At 40.5% G+C, this 21021-nt stretch overlaps 3 protein-coding genes across 6 annotated transcripts; 1 reads left to right on the forward strand and 2 right to left on the reverse strand.

Annotated features, from left to right (window-relative positions):
• Positions 1 to 2511: 2511 nt before the first annotated feature.
• epn3b (epsin 3b) lies at positions 2512 to 10439 on the reverse strand. Of its 3 annotated transcripts, XM_085912843.1 has the most exons (13): positions 9895 to 9945; positions 9013 to 9135; positions 8035 to 8166; positions 7766 to 7924; positions 7423 to 7506; positions 6825 to 7122; positions 6536 to 6657; positions 6102 to 6233; positions 4276 to 4399; positions 4054 to 4179; positions 3864 to 3959; positions 3450 to 3722; positions 2512 to 3372 (listed from the first exon to the last, which is right to left on the reverse strand). In XM_085912843.1, the coding sequence occupies exons 2-13, from the start codon at positions 9055 to 9057 to the stop codon at positions 3074 to 3076; spliced, it is 1890 nt and encodes a 629-aa protein (XP_085768969.1). In that variant the 5' UTR covers positions 9058 to 9135; positions 9895 to 9945; the 3' UTR covers positions 2512 to 3073. The 3 variants fall into 3 exon arrangements, with proteins under 3 accessions (XP_085768969.1, XP_085768970.1, XP_085768968.1); XM_085912844.1 differs by lacking the exons at positions 9013 to 9135; positions 9895 to 9945 and adding an exon at positions 10191 to 10439 and having other exon boundaries at positions 6102 to 6188; XM_085912842.1 differs by lacking the exon at positions 9895 to 9945 and having other exon boundaries at positions 9013 to 9277.
• Positions 10440 to 10577: 138 nt separating this feature from the next.
• On the reverse strand, positions 10578 to 19808 carry mycbpap (mycbp associated protein). 2 transcript variants are annotated; one of them, XM_085912845.1, is made up of 15 exons: positions 19345 to 19808; positions 17096 to 17210; positions 16117 to 16257; positions 15921 to 16039; positions 15596 to 15779; positions 15377 to 15492; positions 15089 to 15239; positions 14569 to 14681; positions 13722 to 13831; positions 13264 to 13360; positions 12989 to 13181; positions 12664 to 12851; positions 12399 to 12509; positions 11653 to 11748; positions 10578 to 10963 (listed from the first exon to the last, which is right to left on the reverse strand). In XM_085912845.1, exons 3-15 carry the CDS (start codon positions 16211 to 16213, stop codon positions 10853 to 10855), a joined length of 1686 nt encoding a protein of 561 aa, XP_085768971.1. In that variant the 5' UTR covers positions 16214 to 16257; positions 17096 to 17210; positions 19345 to 19808; the 3' UTR covers positions 10578 to 10852. The 2 variants fall into 2 exon arrangements, with proteins under 2 accessions (XP_085768971.1, XP_085768972.1); XM_085912846.1 differs by lacking the exons at positions 17096 to 17210; positions 19345 to 19808 and adding an exon at positions 16429 to 16797 and having other exon boundaries at positions 16117 to 16254.
• rasd2b (RASD family member 2b) lies at positions 17638 to 19497 on the forward strand. Its single transcript, XM_085912849.1, has 2 exons — positions 17638 to 18253; positions 18968 to 19497. Exons 1-2 carry the CDS (start codon positions 17638 to 17640, stop codon positions 19495 to 19497), a joined length of 1146 nt encoding a protein of 381 aa, XP_085768975.1.
• Positions 19809 to 21021: the final 1213 nt, after the last annotated feature.

A 21021-nucleotide genomic window follows, 5' to 3' on the forward strand; every position in this document is an offset into this window, starting at 1 on the left:
ATGTCATCAAAAAACCCCATTTAACATAGCAGCCTGTATATCCCTGCGTATTGCTTTCCATGTGTGCTCTTTTAACATTTTACTCCACATCTGCATAGATTCTCAATCCACCCCAATCAGGCTACAAATTAAGACAGGACACAGTTTTCAAGTGAACTTAACTACAGAAGCTCTCTGTGTACTTCATGTAGTTCATCTCATTAGTCTGTGCGCAGGCTAATTGTTTCCACATTGATCACACTGACCTCTATCAGCTTTAAACTTGATGGGTCATCTTATTGCAGGCCAGGAACAACAACTCCAGGGGAGAAAAGACTGAAGCCAAGCTTAGGAAATATAGTGTCATGCTTGAGTGCATGATAAGTGTAATCATGAGAACTTTTGGCTCAGTTGGACTACATCTTGGCCTTCGAATCACAGCAACTCCAGACAAACCATTAGAATTTGGTCCTTGACAAGAAAGGCAAACCAGATGTTTAATTTGAACAAATGGAGATTGACAGAAGCAGGCAGACATGGAATAAGAGCTACTATGCTAATATATTAAGTAAAATATCATTCGTATATTAGTCTCAAGAGTTCCATTTGGGGTCCTGAACCAATTATAGTTGTGGCACATATACTGCTCACTAATGGATGTAGTGTGTAGTAACTTTACAGAAATTCACAATATTTGGCACCAGCACTTACAAGTCTTTTTGCTCAATCATTACTTGCCATCTGTACACATCACGCTTTGCATCAAACGAACATGATACTGTTCGTTTGTATGCACTGAACCTAGAAACATCTGAAGGTTGAGGCTGCAGCGGTTGAGGTTGAGTTCAGACTGCACCTGATTTTTTTTTTTTTTTAATTTAGACAGAACCAGATGTTTGGAAAAGTGAATGTGGACTTGTAACTTAATCATAGAAGGTAGGGTATCCCTCCGTATTAGGGAGTGTGCAAGACCCCATGCAGAGTTATTTAGCAAGAAGACATTGGTGGATGAATACTGTACATTTTGAAGGGACATAAAAAAGAACTTTCTGTACTAACACTTGATGAAGTCTTCAAAAGAAAAACCTACTGAATAGTGAAAGTCATGAGGGTGCTTTCAGTATTTCCTGGAACATGGTTTTTTTGTCACGTTGCTGTGCAGTGATGTATTATTTACGCAATTTACTTTGAAATATCATTTGAGCTACAAAACATTGAAGTGATTAAACTCACTGTTTTAGAAACGACACTAATCAGTAATCTCTTGCATATCTGCAGTTCATTCTTCAGATTTTTTTTTAAATTTTTACCGTGGAATTTATCCCAAGCAATTTAATGTAAAATGCAGAGATGGGGTAGATCGGAACTGGTTGCGGGGCATATGCAGACAATCGGGTATTCACACCTCCAGGCAATTTTAGAGTCTTTGATTAACCTAGGAAACATTTTCTTAGAATGAGGCAGTACCCGAAGAAAACCCCATGCAAGAAAGAGGAGAACTTACAAACCCTACACAGGAAGGAGAGAACCAGATATGAAACCCATGTTCATGATTGCATGTTTAATTTTAAGGTAATTTCTAGTTTTACTTCCAGATAGATACAACCTAATTCAGCAGATAAAAAGGGCTATAAGCAAACATGAGAACATGTTATGATCAAAATAATTCAGGGCTTTACTGTATGTTTACTCTGTGTGGCTTCATTGGCACACTGATACAACCCACTACAAGGAAAGTCCACCTTGATCATGAGCAGCACAGGCTGGAAATCTGTAAATGGGATCAGTTCTGCCATCTAACGGACACTTGGTGCATAGCAAGTTGAGGGTCAAGAGGTCTGGCTGCTATCAAGTATTGTGTCCACAATAAGGCACTTGTCATTATAGATAACAGATATATATAAAAAAATAGAATTTTAGATTTTAGTACTTTTTTTTGTCATAACGTATGTCAGTGCCAAGGTATTTTTAATGACTTTCTTTCATTAAGCTCCCAACACGTTTGTCCACATGCAAACATGTACAAAAACAAAAACGGGTATGGTTCTGGAAGTATTTGGACTTTTTATTTATTTGTGCATCTCACTAATTTCAGTATTCAATTCAAAAGTGAAACTCGTCATATTCAATCACTACGCATAGTGAAATATTTCCTGATTCATGTTGTCATTTTTAAATAAGCATTTCAACATTTTACTTGGTGTTCTAAAAGATATTTATAACAAATTTCTATGCCCTCATATGTATTGAGTCAGCCCAGACTGAAGAAATGTTCTACTACCTTTTCCGAGGGAAGCTGCTAATTTAGTGAGAAAAAGTAGAATTGATTTTAGATGACCTGAAAGCAGGTCTAAACAGTAGCACGTGGTGTAACGTAATTTTGGTTTAGCCTATTTGACAGAGGCACAGGCAGACAGATTTTGCGCTTTGTGTGTGCTGGCTTTCATGATATTACATTCATAAATATGATGTGGGACAATCTGAATCATTGTAGAAATTAATTCATTCATTGAACCAATTATACCTGTAATCATTCCTCATATAGGTAGACAGCGTGCACACCTCTCTCTGTGATGCGTGCCTCCCTCTGCTGAATTGAATGCATTAATAAAGGGAATGGTTCGGATTGGCTGGGAGTCCCCTGCTTCCCTCGCAACAGTGCACAGTAGCACAAAGCCTATTCTGTTTTGCGTGATCAAGCATAATACAAAAAAAAAAAAAGAAGAAAATTCCACCTGTTTGCAGTTAGACAGTGCTTTGTGCTAGGAATGAAAATACAGAGCCCATACTGTCAAATTAGTGAACAATTTATCAATGGACAGTTTTGCTATTGTAACCATAGCAATATTAATGCTGCAATAAGCATTTGGATGAATGTGAACATTTGATGGACAGGAACAGAAGTGCACTGTAATATAGATTTGAAGATGCCTCGACAAAAACGTTCCTGCAATATCATGAGGCTTGCTGAATTTCCAGTCGATATTTGATCCATTTCATGTGTGCACACAGACAGACATTTAACACGATCTTGACTCTGGTTCAGGCTCAAGTTATAGTCCAGAGTGTGCAAATGGCAAAAGCAAATGAAGTCTCAGAAAAACGGGTTGTGGCTGTGTGTCTGTGCTTGGGATTGAATGTTAGCCATGGGATGCGAAGACAGGGGGAGCATTGGTTGGAGAAGGTTGGAGGGAAGGTCCATAAGTCTGGCGGGAGGCTGGGTTTGCGAAGAGGGAAGGGTTGACCCTCTGTGAAGGAGAGGTATTGGAAGTGACGGACTGTAGGACAGCATGTGCGGGGGAAGCGGAGATGTTGAGGATGGCCGCATTTGGTTGAGGGTAAGGCGAGGCTGGTCACAGTGGAAGGGGTTGGTAGGAGATGGACTGCTCAGACCTGCGAGTGGGGGCATTTCACTGGTTAGAAATCTGAAACTTAGATACTGTTCTCATAAGTTCACTCAAAGCTATTACCTGAGAGGAAGGGGTTGTTGTGCGCCTTGCTTGGCGGTGTTGGGGGTATCAGTGTGTCCAAATTGACCAATGAGGCCCCCGTAGGTCCAAGAAAGGCTTCAGGGGTCTGACACATACGTGGCGTAGTGCTTACAGGCGGCGCGAGTCGAGACGGATCCAACATCTCTGGACTGTCTGAGTCACGACCATTTAGGTGAGGTTTCAACGGAGGTTCGTTTCTGAATGGATCGTCCGCTCCACAGAACATGTCTTCAGTCTCACGTACTTCAGAATCTGCACAAAGATTAGTCATTGTGGAATTGAAAAAGAAAGTAAATACTGCACATACAGACATATCTACTCTAAATTAACATGTCATGGGAAACCTGATGAATTTGTATATGACACAAACAGTACATTTGTGACTTGTTTTACCTGTTTGACTCTCTGGCTGAGGAGAAGACAATTGAGGAACATCCTGCTGAAGCTTCTCCGTTTCATGTGGACTCTCCATATATGTCCCATCACTCTCTGCATGAACCATGTTTCATTGATGAAATACACTTTGATATTAGAACAAATAAAAAGAAGATTAAGCAAACGAGCCAGTGATTCCGGAAATTACCGCGCTCGTTTGATCTTTCCCACGTGTGATTGACTGGAGGGTTGCAGGTGGGCGCCGCCTCCCATGGCTCTCTGCACGAGTCGGCCCAAGGGGCCCAAGGATTAGCAGCGTTCGAGGATGGGATGGCTGTGAAGATGGATAAAGCAAGCTTCATGTGTAGTGATGTTTAAAACATGATCCCTTTTCTCTCTCACTGTTGTGTGAACATGACAGGACACTCGCCTACAGAATCCCAAGGGTCAGAAGTGATGTTACAGGAAGGTCGGGCAGCGTCCCAGGGGTCACCAGGTGGAGGTGGCCTTTCAGAGGATGCACCAAAGACGTCTACAAGATCCAGCATTGTCGACTATAGAAGAAATAAAATAGTATGGATATATCATATCATAGAATTGTTTTTATAGACTTGTGCACAATGTTTGATGATTTGTCGTTTCTGTGGATGGCTAAAATGCTTTTAATCCATGAAGAGAATATCTGCAAAATATAGTTACTGCAATTCAGCGTGTTGGTTTACTTTTAGTGCAGCGATAAACACAGTACAAAATGAGAATTGATCAGCAAACAATATTTTAAAAAACGTCTGAGTCATGCTGATTTAATAATTTATGCTTTATCATATGCTTCTATAGCAATAAATCGTCAAGTTGAATTTGGTTCCGATAACATTTACTGGACTCAAGCTTGGTAGCGCTGTGTGTTTATTCATTTCAATTTTGCAGAACAAGCTGCATGATCAGGTCAGATGACAATGAGGCTTTTTGAGAAACAAATATTGGGCATCTCTATTAAAGACTGGAACAAAGTTAAGATGACAAACTGGATCGTCTTCATCATCATCATCAAATATTCATAATAAGAAAATCATTTATTATAAATATATATTTTTTTAATTTGTTGTATGTAGTGCTGACTCTAGCCTACTGGCTTGTTTAGAGGCAATAAATGGAATGACATTTGAGATGATCAATTATAACCCTTCAATACTCATATCCAGCATTCAAATCAAATACATTCATTTATCCATTTTCTATCCCCCTTATCCTATTCAGGGAAGCTGAAGTTCTCTGCTGACTTTGGGAAAAAAGGTAGACTACACCCTGGACTGGTCATCAATGCATCACAGTGCTCATACAAAGACGCAAGGACAACCGCACTTATATTTGAATTGGAATCCAACTGCAATTAAAACTTTCTATTGTGGAGCAGCCAAATAGAAAGGCAAGCAATCTGCAGTGAGGGGGCAGATGAGCACATAAGGTGACTTTGTAGCTGGAAGCCCCAACGATTGATTGTTTATCGAAGGAAAATTGGGCATTCCTTCAAGAAGAGACAGCGTAATGATGTTTGCAGCAGTACAAGCCGAGGGACAAAGGAGCGACACATTCCTCACTTACTTCATTAAGAGACTTGGAAAGTGCTGTGTTAAAACAAACACCTCTACTGCACTGCAGTTTCCCCAACAGGGTGTTTTAAGGCATGTGGAAACACTAAGCTTCAAACCTGTGTGGGTGTTTCCTAATGCAGTGATTCAAGCACACCTTCATTTATTCACCATATTCTTCCTGCCATTTTCAAACAAAAGAATCAATCATAGCAATGTAAAGTGGAGTTAAAATGAGATTTCAGAACAATGGCCATCATATTATGATATGTAGATTAATGTACAGTATTTATGTACATGCATGGAAATGACAGAAGGATGCATCTAAATTATTGTATCCATCGGTAAGCAACTTTGATTGGGCTGCTAACCAACCGGCCAATGACAATAGGGGCTTCTGTGCAACCAGATAAGGAGATCGTGTTGCGGGTAATGTCACGTTGTGCTCAAGGTTAGACAAGACAAACGCGTTATCATTCAGCTGCACCTCTTTCACCTCTCCCACCTTTCACTCTCATTATGCTGATGTATGTCTTTTTGCTTCGTATCACTCTCTACCACCCAAGTCCACAGTGAGCGCCACACAAGTCAACAAATATGCTAGCGCACAATCATAGATAGAATATACGCCCACACGGAAAGCATGCACAAATGTTTTCCTACTCACCTCCTGTGTCCCTGACCGGCTCGCTCTCCTGCTCTCAACCACGACCTTCTGCAGGACAGACACGTCTCCTTGACGACAACGCCGCTCCTGCAGGGTTGGCATCTTTGACATCATCAGTGAGCACATCAGATTCTTTGTGAAAGATACACGAAGTTAACTCGGTAATGTGGCGGCAATTATTTTTGCTGATATCACGTAGGTTGATTTTGAATCACGATGGTAGCTAAGAAAATGATTTTTTTTTTTTTTTTTAGTATAATTTATGTTACTGAGATTCTGTTAGGGAGAGGAACAGATTTATGCAATACAGTCCAATAATTCTTTTAGGAATATAAAATTGGTTGGCAAAGACAAAGCGTGGTCCATTTGGGAAAAAAATTATAGCATAACTGAACTGATCAATGATAGCTAGAGTAGGTGTACTGTCATTGTACCTTCTGATTCTCTTCTCTGCTCATGGCTAAAGCCAGCTGGAGCTGAAGCTCTTCTTCCCCAGTGGTTTGTGGTCGAGCCTGTTCCAGCTCAGAGGCATCTCGAGGAGATGAAGATGAGGCTGCTGAGGGACAATGAGGAGGGTGCCACGGTGATATGTATGGGTGTGTGTGCCGCAGGAAATAAGTGTGTGCGCAATAGCAGAAGCTCTGGGACAGCAAAGGCAAGTGTGATGCCGACCTAATGTAGTAAAAACCCCAACGCAGTGTAATGAATCGACTGAACGCTCACAGTTGAAGGAGGATGGAGAACCTCTGGAGCGGCTTAACTCTTCCCCATAGAGTGCAGCCATGCTGGGCTGGCTAGTCCGCCTGCCCGGGTGATAGGATGAGGGTATTCCTCCATACATGGCCCCTCCGCTACTCCCGGCTCCACCGGCCATTCGCTCTTTGGTCTTCAGAGCTTGAGTTCTCTCTTGACGAAGACGGTCTTCATCCCGGAGAAGACACACCAGTTGGCGCGATTTTTCTCGGACGTTGGCCCCTTGGTCTCTGCCATCACGGTCAACATATTGAAAATCACGAAGCGTCTGAAGCAAGAAAAAGACAATCCTCTGGTTTATTTCTACATGGTTGCAGTAGATGGATTTTCAATGGGTTCATGATATGTATGATATCGCCATAATTGGGGTCCTACTTAAAAAAATTCAGTGATGATTTAAAACTGTAAGGCACGATTGTAAAAACAATCCAAAAATAAATACTTAGAAACACTCTTAGAAATAACTTTTCATATGTATGAATGCTGTCATTAACTTTTTGCAGGTTGTTTTAAATTGTCAACATACAGTACGGTCTGTGTTAGTATTTCTGTAGTTGCTGTGCCGTACCTGAATAGTGAATGCATTCTCTCGACACTGTTGAGCCACTCTCTCCGATCCCGTCTTTAGTAGGTAGTCCAATAGAGTCAGGGACTGAAGTCAAAATACACACTGCTCAATGTCATTCCACCTTCACTATACTGATATAGAAGCAAAACACAAACTTGGAGCTCACTTACTCCTTACACTGAGAAAAATGATCCGATATGAGTGCTAAATCCAAAACTCAGCTTTTACATAGATAGCGAAACTCAGTTTTGAGGGGTGTACAGTGTTTTCCTGCCCTGGTGTTGCTAAGTGGGCAACCAAAATATTAGCAGCACCTATCCGTAAAGTTAGCTGTGTCTTTCACCTTGTAGACATGTCTCCAGTTCTTGCCACTGTCATTGAGGCGCTTCCATACCATGCCCATGACTTCAGCAAAAGCCACCACATTAAAGGTCAAATCAGCAATCTCTGACATGAGAGACGATGGCGGACCCCATGGATCATTCGAGGTAGCTTCACGAACCTACAGACCACCAGCAGGACAAGAACAATGACTAGCACTCTGCTCTGAAGCATAACATTCACTTTTTTTTATTCATCCTTCATCACTGACACACAAAGATCACACAGTACCTTAATCTCCGCTTCGGAATAGTTGTGAACTATGTTCTTCACCTGCCTACGCAGGGCTGAGGTTGTCATGTTGACAGGTGATGGAGGAGTCAGAGTGATCGTAAGTGAAGAGCAGGCCTTCAACAGGTGAAGCTGAAAAAGAGAAAAGGGACTGAAGAAGCAACTGGGGAAAATTGAATACTCATCCTTTATCAGGAGATTTGGTTTAGGAGTTCTTTTTTTTGGGATTATATTCAGTCAAATACAGATTGAAATGTTCAGCACATCTTTCAGGTCAGACTTTTTATTTGGTTTTACACAGCATCCACATGTGTGTGGAATTGGACAAATTATTCTCAAAAAGTAATGGGAACAATAATTGATGGTAGTAGTAAATGGATGAGTGGCTCACATTTGGTGCACACTCAGGAAGAAGTAGGTCAGAAGCACTGGCAATCAGGTGTCTGATGAAGCTTCTTCATAGCTTATCTTATTGAGGTCAGTGCACAGCATTTTTTTTTTTTCCTCTATGAAAATGATGAAGGCAGGCACAAGAGACCTGATTATGAGGGGCTCTTGTGAAGACAATGTGAGTCTACTTATCTTCCTGAACCTAACTAAGTCAGTCCTCTTTTGGAGGGCAGTTTTAGTGGTCTCATTGTTTATACATAAACGGAAAGCACTGAAGGGCACGGCTACCCAAGCGCCCGCAAGGATCAACTTTCTGCTAAATCTGCTTTGGCATCACCGACAGTGCTTAATAGGCATTGCAGTTAGCATTTTGTAGACTCGATACACAACAATTACCACGAATATCGGTTTTGATCATATTGTATTTATTTTACATGTACTACTCAAAATTAGACAAAGCAGCTCATGACAGTTGACAAGACTGTTCACTCAATAGTGCTGACATGAGTGACAAAGTGGAGCACTGTTTGGGTTTTGCAGCAGTCACAACACCGACCGAGTTAGACAAGATACCTTGGTCAAGGTTACCTTAAATGCTTGTTGAAAACCCTGGAGCATTCTCATCCGACTCATTTATCATTGGGTTTCCCCAAATAACTGAATTTCGTATCCTCTTGGGAAGACGTGCTCTCTTAAAAACATCTTGGATTGCTATAACATCAACAAAACTAGCATTATCCATCCATCCATCCACACTTATCCTGTTCCTGCAGAAGCTGGAGCCTATTCCACTTGGGTTTATGCAAAAGGTACACTACATCCTCCTTTGGTCACCAGTCAATCACAAAGAAATGTCCAGTCACATTCACTCAGAGTGACACAAACGCTCACATGCTTGTAACAATGCTTCTAATTTCAGTGTTGTATTGAAACTGAATTGCATCATAGAGTATGTGATGATAATGATGTTTATTGTTTTGCTTTCTCATAGGCTAAGCAAATTGTTATAAATAGCCATGAGTATGATGCAGTGCAATTTTACATCACTGCAGAATACAAAATAATTCATCTATCCTTGACATGTTCAATATTGATTGTCTTTATGGTGTGGTTACAGGTAACAGGTGTCTATCCCAGTTGACTTTGGGCAAGAAGTGGGGTACCATGGACAGGTCGCCAGCCAATTGAATAATCAATTCTCCTTTCCGTTGAATTCCCCCTGCTTGTAGCTTATATTTAATACATTTCAGCCTGTATACCTGACAATGCCTGAAGTTTGGGATTGGCTGATCTACATGAAAAATAGTAAGAGCAAGCTCACCCAAAACCATTTATTGTCTTAATGGTAGCATCTATTTTTTTTTTTTTTATCTTCTTAGTCTTCCAGTGACCTTTACATGTGACTGTACAAACATCCTTGCCACGGCCCAATTCGCATGATGTATAGTCCATGAAGGAACTGATGCTTACGTCACCACACGTGTATCAAGCAGATGCTCTTTACTGCATATTTCAGGTGGCGACTTGGCGAGGGAGGGCGTCCATAGTGGGTCTTCATCATGCGTGAGCATGCTCAGGGCGCCTCCTCACCACCACCACCGCCTCCTCACGTACATAACACACGCCCCCTCATACAAACAGCTTTACTCCCCATGTTAGCGACTATGCGTAATATTCGTAAAATATGTAAATCAATCAAATTCACGTATGCTATTCGCAAATAAAGGAACCTGAGAGCATAAATAAATCAATCTCATTCCGGTTACCTTTCCCATTGCTCATTCCCTCGCCGCACTGCCTCTCCTCCTTGCAGGTCCAAGATGATGTCCTCGTGACCACAGTGAAACACGCAGCGATGAGAACATACGCCGACCCAGGTGAAGACCCCCCTCCCACAACCGAACTGTCTAAATCCCGGTTTTGGTTCGTGGAAGCCGGGCGGGCAGTCAATAGTAAAATCCGCATAGGAAGCTCACCCACTGCCTTTCCCCACCTCACTCACTGACACACACCAATACCACACACGCGTGGAGTAAGGGGAGTGGGAATGGGGGCGTCTGTTTTACTTTGTGCAGAGTCAGCGCTGCACCGGTCCACAGTCGTGACTGTTGCGAGGATGAATGAGTCAGGATTCACTAGGATCATCACTGGGATAACTGAAAGATTTATTCATACACTTTATGATCATGGTGCTTTAAATAGGAGCACGGTCCGGCCCATATTTGAGCCTTCACAATTTAAAGAGAAATTGCAGTCCTGCAGTGTTTAAACAAATGGATGACTATATCAGATGGTGCACCAAGACATCTCCATTCCCAAAATGATGTTGGACCTATATTTTTATGTCATAAAAGTTCAACAGGTATGTGACTGTAGTCCAGTATACTTTTATCATTCTCTTTCTGATGCACCCAAATCATTCATTCCGTCATTCAACTGTGTTGTCTTGCGTGTCATCACAGTTTGCATCTGTCTCATCATCATTGAGCTTATCCATCGAAGCACGCAGAGAGTCCGTTTCATCGTCCAGAGGATCAGCCTGTCAAAAAAAAATAATTATATTCATGACGACTCACTGAATACTGAACTGTTTCTAACTGTCGAGATCTTGAGTGACTTCCATCCATCCATTTGCTACCGCTTATGTAGATTTGGGAGATTGGAAACAATGTTGTTTGAGGCAGTTTAAAGCAGTGTATCTCCTATGCTTTTAACCAATGCAGCTCCAAATCTTTAGTGTTCCGTTACCATAGTTCCCCTGAGAGTAGTAGTTTATAGCTTACCTGTGACTCATCTGTTAGAAAGAGGAAAAAGAACCACTGCATATAAAATTGCTGGCATTGGGCTAAACCCCTGTGTGAAGATTTGCTCAATGACACATTTTATTTGCAAGAATATACGATTGGTCAGTCCGAGTTCGTGTTATTTGTACAACTTACTGACCAACCTGGTGTTGAAAATGACCTGCTCTTTGACGATGCCATGTTAAATGAACATAGTGTTTTCAAGGTGGATTCTGCCTGACGCCAGTGATATATATGACAAACATTTATTATTCAATCAACACACAGCTTCTCATTAGGTGACCATGTAAACCACTGTAATATCATCTCCATAATGCTTCAGTAATTATTTTCTCAAATAGTTTAATGGGCAAAGAAAGCACAGCAAATATAAAGAGGATATAAATATGTCTTATTAAAGTACATTATCACATCATGTTTCTACCTGTCTGGATGTATCAGAGATGTCCCAGATGTGTTCTGGATTCATTTCTTGCAGAAGCTTATTTAGGTCCTCCTCTGATTGATCAATATACTGCAACTAAATACAAAGAAGGATAAAATGTTGGACTAAAATTCGCCAAAACAACCTGTCTGAATCAGGATGTTGTGATGATGCAAGAATCAAATCCAACTGGCACAAGAATTAATTCACTGGATCTAAATAAATAAATAAATAAATAAATAAATAAATAAATAAATGATGTAAAAATAAATAAGCAATATTTGTAATAGCAGCTGCATTGATGGAAACATAAAAATGGGTTTGTCGTAAAGTTTAGTTAAGACTGGTTTCAGTCATTCATTTTAGTGGTAGGTGATTTTTAGTTATAAAAGAGACACGTATTGTGCCTAGCGTAAGGTGGAGTGCACACTTTTACGTCAATTATGTACTCACGGACAAAACCACACAAAATAACGTCATACTATCATATTATCATCATATCATCATCATTCAAATGACACTTTTCATGATGGATCTCTCTGTAATTGGGTCATTTAAGACTCTTGGCTAGGTCCTATTTTAAACAATTTAATCAACTTCTCAATCAACCCAGTTAGGTAACATGGCAACATAACTCTTTTTATAGTGTAGGGGCATTAGTGAGAAGTTCAAGATCATCAGATAGCTATGCACTAATAAATTAGATGAAGAGGTGATTTTTTTTATTATTATTATTTTTTTTATACCGTGTATGGCTCTGCAGGAGAGGTGGACCTTTCTGGAGTCTGAATTCCCCGCAGTACCTCATACACAATTCTCCGGCAAATTTCCAGTCGAGCTGTCTCTTCCAACTTTGTCTGTAGACACATCACCGACAACAATAACAACTGTATTTTTTCTGCATTCCACTCCTTCCCAGACAAATTAAACTCATATCTCAAGGCGCCACTGTACTGAGTATACCAGAAGGTCAAATAATGTAGTTTGTTCCCCTGACAGTGTGGCTCATACCTCTAGGTATTGTCTCTGACTTGCTGTTCTGTCCTGCATAAGTGAAACCCCCTTTAGTGTGACCTGAATTGAGGCTCCTTGTAGCAGCAATGGGTGGGTTTTGAGCTGCCACTGTTCAGTTAAAATGCCTGGCATTGAGGACTTGAATATGAACTCCACTTGCAAGCTCTCACCTGGATGGATGACCCCTAAATGGAAGAGAAAAATGATGGAAGGTTAAGCTTCTGTAACCCTGTAGTGTCAGACGAATCAAGCTTCTATCTACTCTCCATCAAACAAGTGATGATGTGATGTTGGTGGCAATTGTTTGTGTTGGTGTGTGTACCTGAGGAGGTGTTGAAGTAGAAATGTGGGCGGCTTGAATGTGACTGCAAGTTTGAGAAGTTCTGCTGCAGAGGAAGGTGCTGCCAGCTGAAGAGGAGGGCTGTGCAGCCCACATTTGATATCTCCAGTTGAGACGCAACTCGTTCGCCAACATGAGCCTCAAATATTACTGTCGTGCTGATTCCTACCGTTCCCTGGTCAACACATATAAGATTTGATAAAAGTAGGAGACATTCGACAATATACTCACAATAGTGGAAGAAAGCCATTCTTTACCTGCAGACTGGAAGTGTTTCCGGTCCAGTTTGCAAGTCGACCAGCGAACATCATGGCAGGAATGTGGAGAGTATCAGACTGATCTTCCAGTGACTTACTGGAAGAAAATGAATCAAAAAATACAAACGCTGGTAGTCTGATTTCAGAGGATGGTAGTCATTATTATTATTATTATTATTATTATTATTATTATTATTATTATTATTACCAAATATTTGGTATTGGCACATAAAATGAAGAGAGCTACAAATGATATGGAATCCATATTCAGCATGGTGGTAAAGTACATGTCACATTGGCAATTCAACAAAAAAAATATCTTCTAAATTAGCTTCGAAATAATTTTAGTTACACATTGATTCTTTATAACGTAAGCCAACAACATTCCTTCAATTCAAGCGATGTCTGGACATCAGGATTGTCTCGCAGTTACATGAGCAAGATGACACATCACTCACATTTTCTCATTTTTTATCTCGAAATCGTTCTCTTCCTCTTCCAATAGTACATCGTGGTAGTCTTTAACAACAGGTACGTTGGAACCAATCACCTCCAGTTTACTGAGATCCTAAAATTAAAATGGCTTATTCAGATTATTTAAATGATTACACTCTATCTTCTAAGCATGTCACACACGCCTTTTGTATGCACATTTTCTGACTCAAAATTCTCCCTATTTTAAGTCTCAGGTCAAATTACAGATTCAGTAATATTTCATCTTTTACCACACATATCATTTTGCAATCATTTCTGGTGTTTCAGAAGATTCTCTACATTTATTGGTAGTCTACAGCTCATTAGAACATGTTGAATTAATTGCTTGTGTTAACAGCACAAATAATTGAAAAGAGTGGAATATGAATAAATGAGACCATATTGTGCACCTTCGAGTAATTGGGAACTGGTTGCCCCTGCTGATATAATAATTATAACGCAGAACATTGATGTTCTGATACCTCAGCTGGGGACGGACTAATGCGGCCAATCAACAAATCTTTTTGACAATTTGGACATTCCCTTCTGTCTCAGCCAAAGTAATTAGGTTGCACAAAAGTACTGCATGGGTACACGTGGACATCCGTAACACAAAAGGAATTTCACTGCAAATCTAAGAACTGTGGTTGATTTTTTTTTTTTATGAAATATGCAAACACAGAAATTTCTTGGAGACTTAAGTAGCATCACTTTAAATGTTAAACATTTCAAGTTGGCATTGTGTAAAACACCAAATCAGAAGAGAAGATTGCATTGATATATTAAGGCGGACGCATTCGGGGATGAAATACATACATTAATTTGCATTACCTTCTTGTTGATTTCCAAGCCCTGCAGGACTTCTTGAAGTGCACGTTGATGCATGTCCTTATTTGGGTCCACAATCTGAGAAGCTGGATACAGCAACTCAGCACAAGTGATTCCTAAGCATTACCCAGAAGGATAAAAATAAATAAATAAAAAACCTAGGCTTTGGCTGAGTGTATTACTGCTCAACCACTACAGTATGTCAGCCATTGGGAATAAATAGAAGGTAGCAGGTTCAAGACTTACTATTGTACAATTGCAATGTAAAATGCAGGTTTATAACACAGTTGCCCATAAATAACAATACTCACCAGATTCATTCTTATGGTTTTGTTATGGTTAATAAATCTAGAAGCTCTTTAACTGAAATATTTTTTATATTGCAATGTTCAGCTTCTCCCGTTAGGTGTCGCCAGACTGGTCGCAGTAAGTCATTCGCATTGCTTGGATCTGTTTTTATGCAGTGTGCGTTTGTGTGTTTGTGTGTGAGTGACTCTGTGTGTGTATGTGTGTGAGACTATACCAGATTCCTGCAGTATGCTGTGCGGTTGTCCAATAATGGTGACAGGTTTCCGAATGCCTCGTTCCGTTTGTGTCAGAGTGGCTCTGATGCCACTTAATTCATTTCCATAGCGTTGGGGGAAACTCCAAAATTCACTTCCCACACGGTCCCCCTATATGGCATTGAAGCAAAAATACACGAGGTTAAAGATCCTATCAAGACAGTCATAATAAATCTCGATATTATATGATTTGGCAAGTGACATCAAACAGATCCAGATTACAAAACAGATAAAAAATTGGGTCATACATATCCTGACTGGATGAGTGGCAAGACTCGACGTAGAAGTTCTCTTTGCTGTTCTAGTTCTTTGAAAGGGTAATCTCGGTTCATCAATAGATTTTCTACTGGTCTGCGGAGGCGTCCTGGAGACAGATGGGATTGTCAAAATAAAAAAAATAAAATAAAACACCAAGAGTTCACCAAACACTTTGACTGCAAATATATTTATATTTATGATCAGCTCACCAGATAAATTGTTCTGTTGTCGTTTGCGCTGCCTTATGTATTCGTCCCAATTCTGCAGAGCATTTGCTTGGATGTTTCTTTGGACTGAAGGAACATCTCGCTGGTTCTGTACTCCCTCGGGAGGATGCATCCTTTGGACCTGGGATGGGGGGTCTCTTCTGGGATTGGGTATTTTTCTAACCAACTGAAAGAGGTTTAACATGGATACAAAGATTAAAAAAATAATAATCATTTGAATAATTTTAGGACATTTCATGCAAGGATGTGCAAAGATATATTAATAAATGTAATATGTCTAAATGTAAAAGTAACATTTAGAATTCACCTCTGTTTCTCCTCTGGTCTCCAGGTACTTTCGAAAGCCATCCAAAGTACCCAGGATGCTATGAGGAAGAAGCATCCCACTGTCATCATACTTAAAGCCTTCAGATCCTGAAGACATGCCTGTTGCACAATAGACACATTTTCTCCATAAGTACAACATCCGTGCTGAGAATTGTGCCATTGTGAACACAACACACCTACTAAATGCACCAAAGATTGAGATGCAAGGTGCCGAGTCAGCGGATGACCATTTTTGCTTACATCTGCTGCCTGATTTCTGAACGCATGAGCCATAGGCTTGTCGTCTGTTGTTTGTAGCTTGCTGTTTTATGAATCTGCTACGGAAAATCAAAAACAGTAGTCTGCTGGAACAGATAATCAAAACCTTACAAACCACATTTTTTGGCAAACGTTTAGTAGCAATCTTTATCTTTGTGTAGTTCAACTCATTCCTCTATGTAGCACCGCACAAAAAATATTACATTTGAAAATTGTGATAACATCCTTACTATGTACAAAGATGCTTTATAGAATTCACGACTTCATTCAATAGTTTAGACTGGCAAGATCTGCCATATCCAAGATGGTAAATACACTGACATATCCCAGCAACGGTCCAAAGTGATCAATGACACATGTCCGGATAGTCAAGATATTATTGCAGGATTCGTTACAGTGCAGGAAAAATATTTGGATTACGTCATTATTACGCTGCTCGTTTCAATGACGTCTTTATGCATTGGATCCGAATAACTATTCACGGGGATATACGTTCTACACAAAATAGCACAAGACCATCACCCATACAAACAAGCAGAGTTACTGAACATAGCTGTTTGCTCTTTAGTTGTCACTCAAATACTTGCCGTCGTCAGGCAGTGAGCTGCGCATTGTTGGGTTGTTGTCAAATTCACTTAGCAACTGCGCACACGTGTTTACCGTAATGCTTAGTGCTGCAGCGCAGTTATATTTGACACACGTCAGTGAGTGTGACGAGAGAATCCATCCATCCATTTTCTGTCCCGAGCGTGCTGGAGCCTATCTCAGCAGTCATCGGGCAGTAGGCGGGGGACACCCTGAACTGATTGCCAACCAATCGCAGGGCACACAGAGACGAACAACCATGCGCACTCGCACTCACACCTAGGGGCATTTTGGAGTGCTCAATCGGCCTACCAAGCATCTTTTTTGGGGGGGAGGAAACCGGAGTGCCCGGAGGAAACCCACGCGGGCTCGGGGAGAACATGCAAACTCGAACCGGCACCCTCCTAACTGTACGCCACCGAGCCGCCTGTGACGAGAGAATGTAAATTACAAATCCTTGAGGTCCTTCATTGGGAAATGCAGTTACCTGTTACTGTTACATTGCAATTATAGAAAACACCAATATTTTGCACAAACACGTAATCAACACACTATTATGCAGGCCAAAATTATCATTTACAAGATAAAATGAATATCATAAAAAAAACAATCCATTTGCTCGCCAGAGAATTGAAATATTAATGAGTCACTTCAGTGATCTCATTCTGGTTATCTAGAAGATTCAGAGCATCATTCAAAAGGTCTTCATGCGCATGGTGAAAAACGCACTCCGCCGAGCATCATGACGCAGATGGATCACGTGGTTGAGGCTATAAATGAGCAGAACAGAGGAGTCACGGAGCCAAATATTAGCACGCTCTTTCACTCACGGATAGAACATTTTACAAAAAACGATGGAAATTGGGAGCATATCTACAGGTGCAAAGACACCTTCCATCGCGCAGCAATTTTGCACATGCTCTTCTCCGGATAGCCTCCAGCTCATTGACAGCAGAGACGCGCAGAGTTCGGGGTCCTCCAAAGTCCTATTGGCGTACAAAAACGCATCGCAAAACCTCAATTTGTCGGGGATCAAAGTAGGTTTGGGGATACTTCAAGTGGCCACGTCTCAGTGGCGGCAGGACAAGAAGACGCGCCCGGGCGCAACCACGAGACAGCCGACTAACTGTGAGATGTGCAAAAGTTCTCCACTCGACCAGCTGGCAGCTTTGCTTCTTCATTGCCAAACGCGGCGACGGCAAATAGGTCAAGAATCCCGACATGAGCATTCATTCTCTACCAAGCCTCAAAACTGTAAACGCATCGTGGTTCTTGGCGCGCCAAGAGTCGGCAAGACCTCCATCCTGCGGCGGTACTTGAGAGATGGATTCGTGGAGGAGTACCAGCCCACGTCCGAGGATTTTGTCCGAAAACTGTTCCGCATACGCGGGGAAACTTACCAAATTGACGTTTTAGATGCATCCGGGGAGAGGGACTTCCCAGCCAAGCGGCGATTGTCTATCCTTACTGGTGCGTATATAATATGTCATATTGCACGCCGTATTTCCCCATTAAGGTACTCATACATAGGAAAAAGCAGCCACAAAAGTAAATTCTGAAAATTTGTGTCAATTTACTCACAATTTTGGCCTGTTTAGACATTTGCAGGAGACTATTCTGTTGCATGAATTGCGACAGGTGTTTTTGAAGGTGATCTTGTATCTAATAGAAGAGCATTTAAACGTCCTGCCTGTCACAGCAAGTTGCTGTCTTAGAGAGATGGAATAAAATATTTCTAATGAATAAATAAAGGTTTTCATACAAATTATAAGCAACAATTCCTCAGGACCCATGATAATCTCTTATTTAATTGCTCTGGTGTAATGTACCCTCTGCCAAAAATCAATTGGATAGGTACTGCCTTTGTTTTTTTTTTACATTCTTTGTTTAGTTTATTGAGTGAACACAATGCCAAGCAAACAAATTGACATTTGTGTAAACATACAAAGATTTAATCTAATTAAAATCAACAGTGTAAATCTGTTTTTTTAGGAAATTGTTGTCACAATTATATGAAATAATTGCCCTTGTATTTGACGATATCACATATGCGTAACTAGTTTTGAACAGAAGTCAAGGAAGTATTTCACATATTTTCACATAAAATGAAATGAATTTGACACCTGTGATGAAAAGTGAAAATTATGAATTGAAAGTAATAAATGCATATTGTTGTTTTTCCAGGGGACATTTTTTTGCTTGTCTTCAGCGTGAATGACAGAAGCTCGTTTGAAGAAGTGTGCGCTCTCAGACGGGAGATCCTGACAGCCAAATCCAAACTAACTAAAGTCCCACACAATTTTACTCAGCAGAAGCTCCCCTTAGTGGTCTGCGCTAATAAAGTCGATCTCCAGGAAGGTGAGAGAGAAGTCTCCCGTGCAGAGGTGCTCCGTGCTCTTGGTGAAAACTGCGCCTACTTTGAAACCTCAGCAAAGGACAGCACCAATTTGGAGAAAGTATTTGAGGCTTTGGCAAAGCGAGGCGGGCTTCCGGCTGAAACTGGACCGTCACAACACCGCAAATTGTCACTCCATTCATATCAAGCCATGCGCACCGGTCACCTTCCAGTCCAACTGATGGGGGACGATGACGCCTGCGGCCTGCTGTACCCGCTGGCCAGTAGGCCGAGCTTCAGTGCTGAGCTACGACAAGTCACTGGACCACAAAGTGCACACAAGACTGGCAAAACAAAAGAAAGATGTCAGATACAGTGAGAGACCAAACACTGTAAAAAACAAAACAAAAACATCCTCTGACGTGAAAAACTATTTCTGAAGTTAGGCAGAAAGTGTGTTTTCTCGGTTGCACGTCACATGGAATTAAAATAAATCTGGTATTTTTCTCAGTTTTGAAGAAGTGTTATTTTTCTTTCAACTCATTCTATGTGTGTCTCTGTGTTTGTATGTGTTAAGATTTGTACAGAGTTGTCAACTCGTCGCCTTATTTGTCTTGTCGACCTATATCCAAATGTCACAATAGGATCACGACATGAAGCTCACGATGCAATAATCGTCATGATATTGTGGGGAGGTTGCCCGTCTCGTAAAAAAACTCAAGTTAGTGAATAAAAATAAATAAATCATTATATTCAACAATAAAAACAATGTTGTGTTTTAGACATAAAACCAGCAGTGACAAAGAAATAGCATTGGCCAATCATTTAATTGTCTTCTGTTCCTAGAGCCGCTCTTAACCAGTATGCAATTAAATCTTAGTCAAGTTAACTATTCGACTCTTACATCTTTGGTGTAATGACAACTGAACGCTAATCATGTTTTTTTTCTCTTGAGGAAGATTCAGAGCAGCTTGCAGCAACCAATGAGTCTGCGTAATGATATCAGTCACCTTAATTGATTTTAGTTGTAAAATGTATACAGCCATACTACAATTAATTCCAACCCCAATGATTATCACGGCCCGTCCTATTCACTAGATCGCTTCAAATAAATAAATAAATAAATAAATAAATAAATAAATAAATAAATAAATAAATAAATAAATAAATAATAGTAATAGCAGCTGCATTGATGCAAACATAAAAATGCGTTCACCGTAAAGTTTAGTTGAGATTGGTATCAGCCATCCATTTTAGTGGTAGGTGATCTTTAGTTATAAAAGAGACACATATTGTGCCTAGAGAAAGGTGGAGTGCACACTTTTACGTCAATTATGTACTCACAGACAAAACCACACACATTTGAACAGGTGAAAAGTCCTCGGTAAACAATGAGAAGTCACACTGTGTGCTCCCATAGTGGGGTCGGCAATATATGCAGCATCAAGTTTCACTGATTGATGTTGCATATAGCAAACCCACATACTTAGAGAAATTCACGCTCAGTTCAGTCTTGTATTATATTTCATTGATAGAAAAAGAAAAATGATGACAATGATGCTTGGACTGTGCCTACATACTGTATTATGTAAGACCTGTCCAGCTTTGTAATTTTTTAACTTTTTAGTTGAAGGTGTTGTGATTTTCCCTCCTCCCACCATGCATCTACCCATCTATCAATCCGTCCGTCTGTCCGTCTGCGTGTACCATTTTATTTTTTTTGCAATAAAAGTAGCTATTGATTTTATTGAAAAAGTATAAGCGTTATTGCTCATTTTCCTGCTGAAATAATGCAAGTGTTTCTATGATTCTTTGAGCAATGACTATTTGTCTTTTTCTTCTTTTACGTGTTTTGATTTTGTTGAGCTCATCTGTGTGTTCTTTCTATTAAAGAATGTAACAC

Source organism: Syngnathus leptorhynchus, chromosome 5 (assembly GCF_054491065.1).
Source record: "Syngnathus leptorhynchus isolate UIUO chromosome 5, UIUO_Slep, whole genome shotgun sequence".
NCBI lineage: Eukaryota > Metazoa > Chordata > Actinopteri > Syngnathiformes > Syngnathidae > Syngnathus > Syngnathus leptorhynchus.

Coding starts and splice junctions, on each gene's coding strand:
- rasd2b (XM_085912849.1), top strand. CDS start 17,638: ATGGAAATTGGGAGCATATCTACAGGTGCAAAGACACCTTCCATCGCG. Junction 18,254..18,967: donor GCGATTGTCTATCCTTACTG/GTGCGTATATAA, acceptor TTGTTTTTCCAG/GGGACATTTTTTTGCTTGTC.
- epn3b (XM_085912843.1), bottom strand. CDS start 9,057: ATGAGTCGGATGAGAATGCTCCAGGGTTTTCAACAAGCATTTAAG. Junction 6,658..6,824: donor TTCTCCATCCTCCTTCAACT/GTGAGCGTTCAG, acceptor ATTGTCCCTCAG/CAGCCTCATCTTCATCTCCT. Junction 4,180..4,275: donor TGACCCTTGGGATTCTGTAG/GCGAGTGTCCTG, acceptor CCATCTTCACAG/CCATCCCATCCTCGAACGCT.
- mycbpap (XM_085912845.1), bottom strand. CDS start 16,213: ATGGCTCATGCGTTCAGAAATCAGGCAGCAGATGTAAGCAAAAATGGT. Junction 16,040..16,116: donor ATCTTTGGTGCATTTAGTAG/GTGTGTTGTGTT, acceptor ATTGTGCAACAG/GCATGTCTTCAGGATCTGAA. Junction 13,832..14,568: donor GCTTGGAAATCAACAAGAAG/GTAATGCAAATT, acceptor TTTTAATTTTAG/GATCTCAGTAAACTGGAGGT.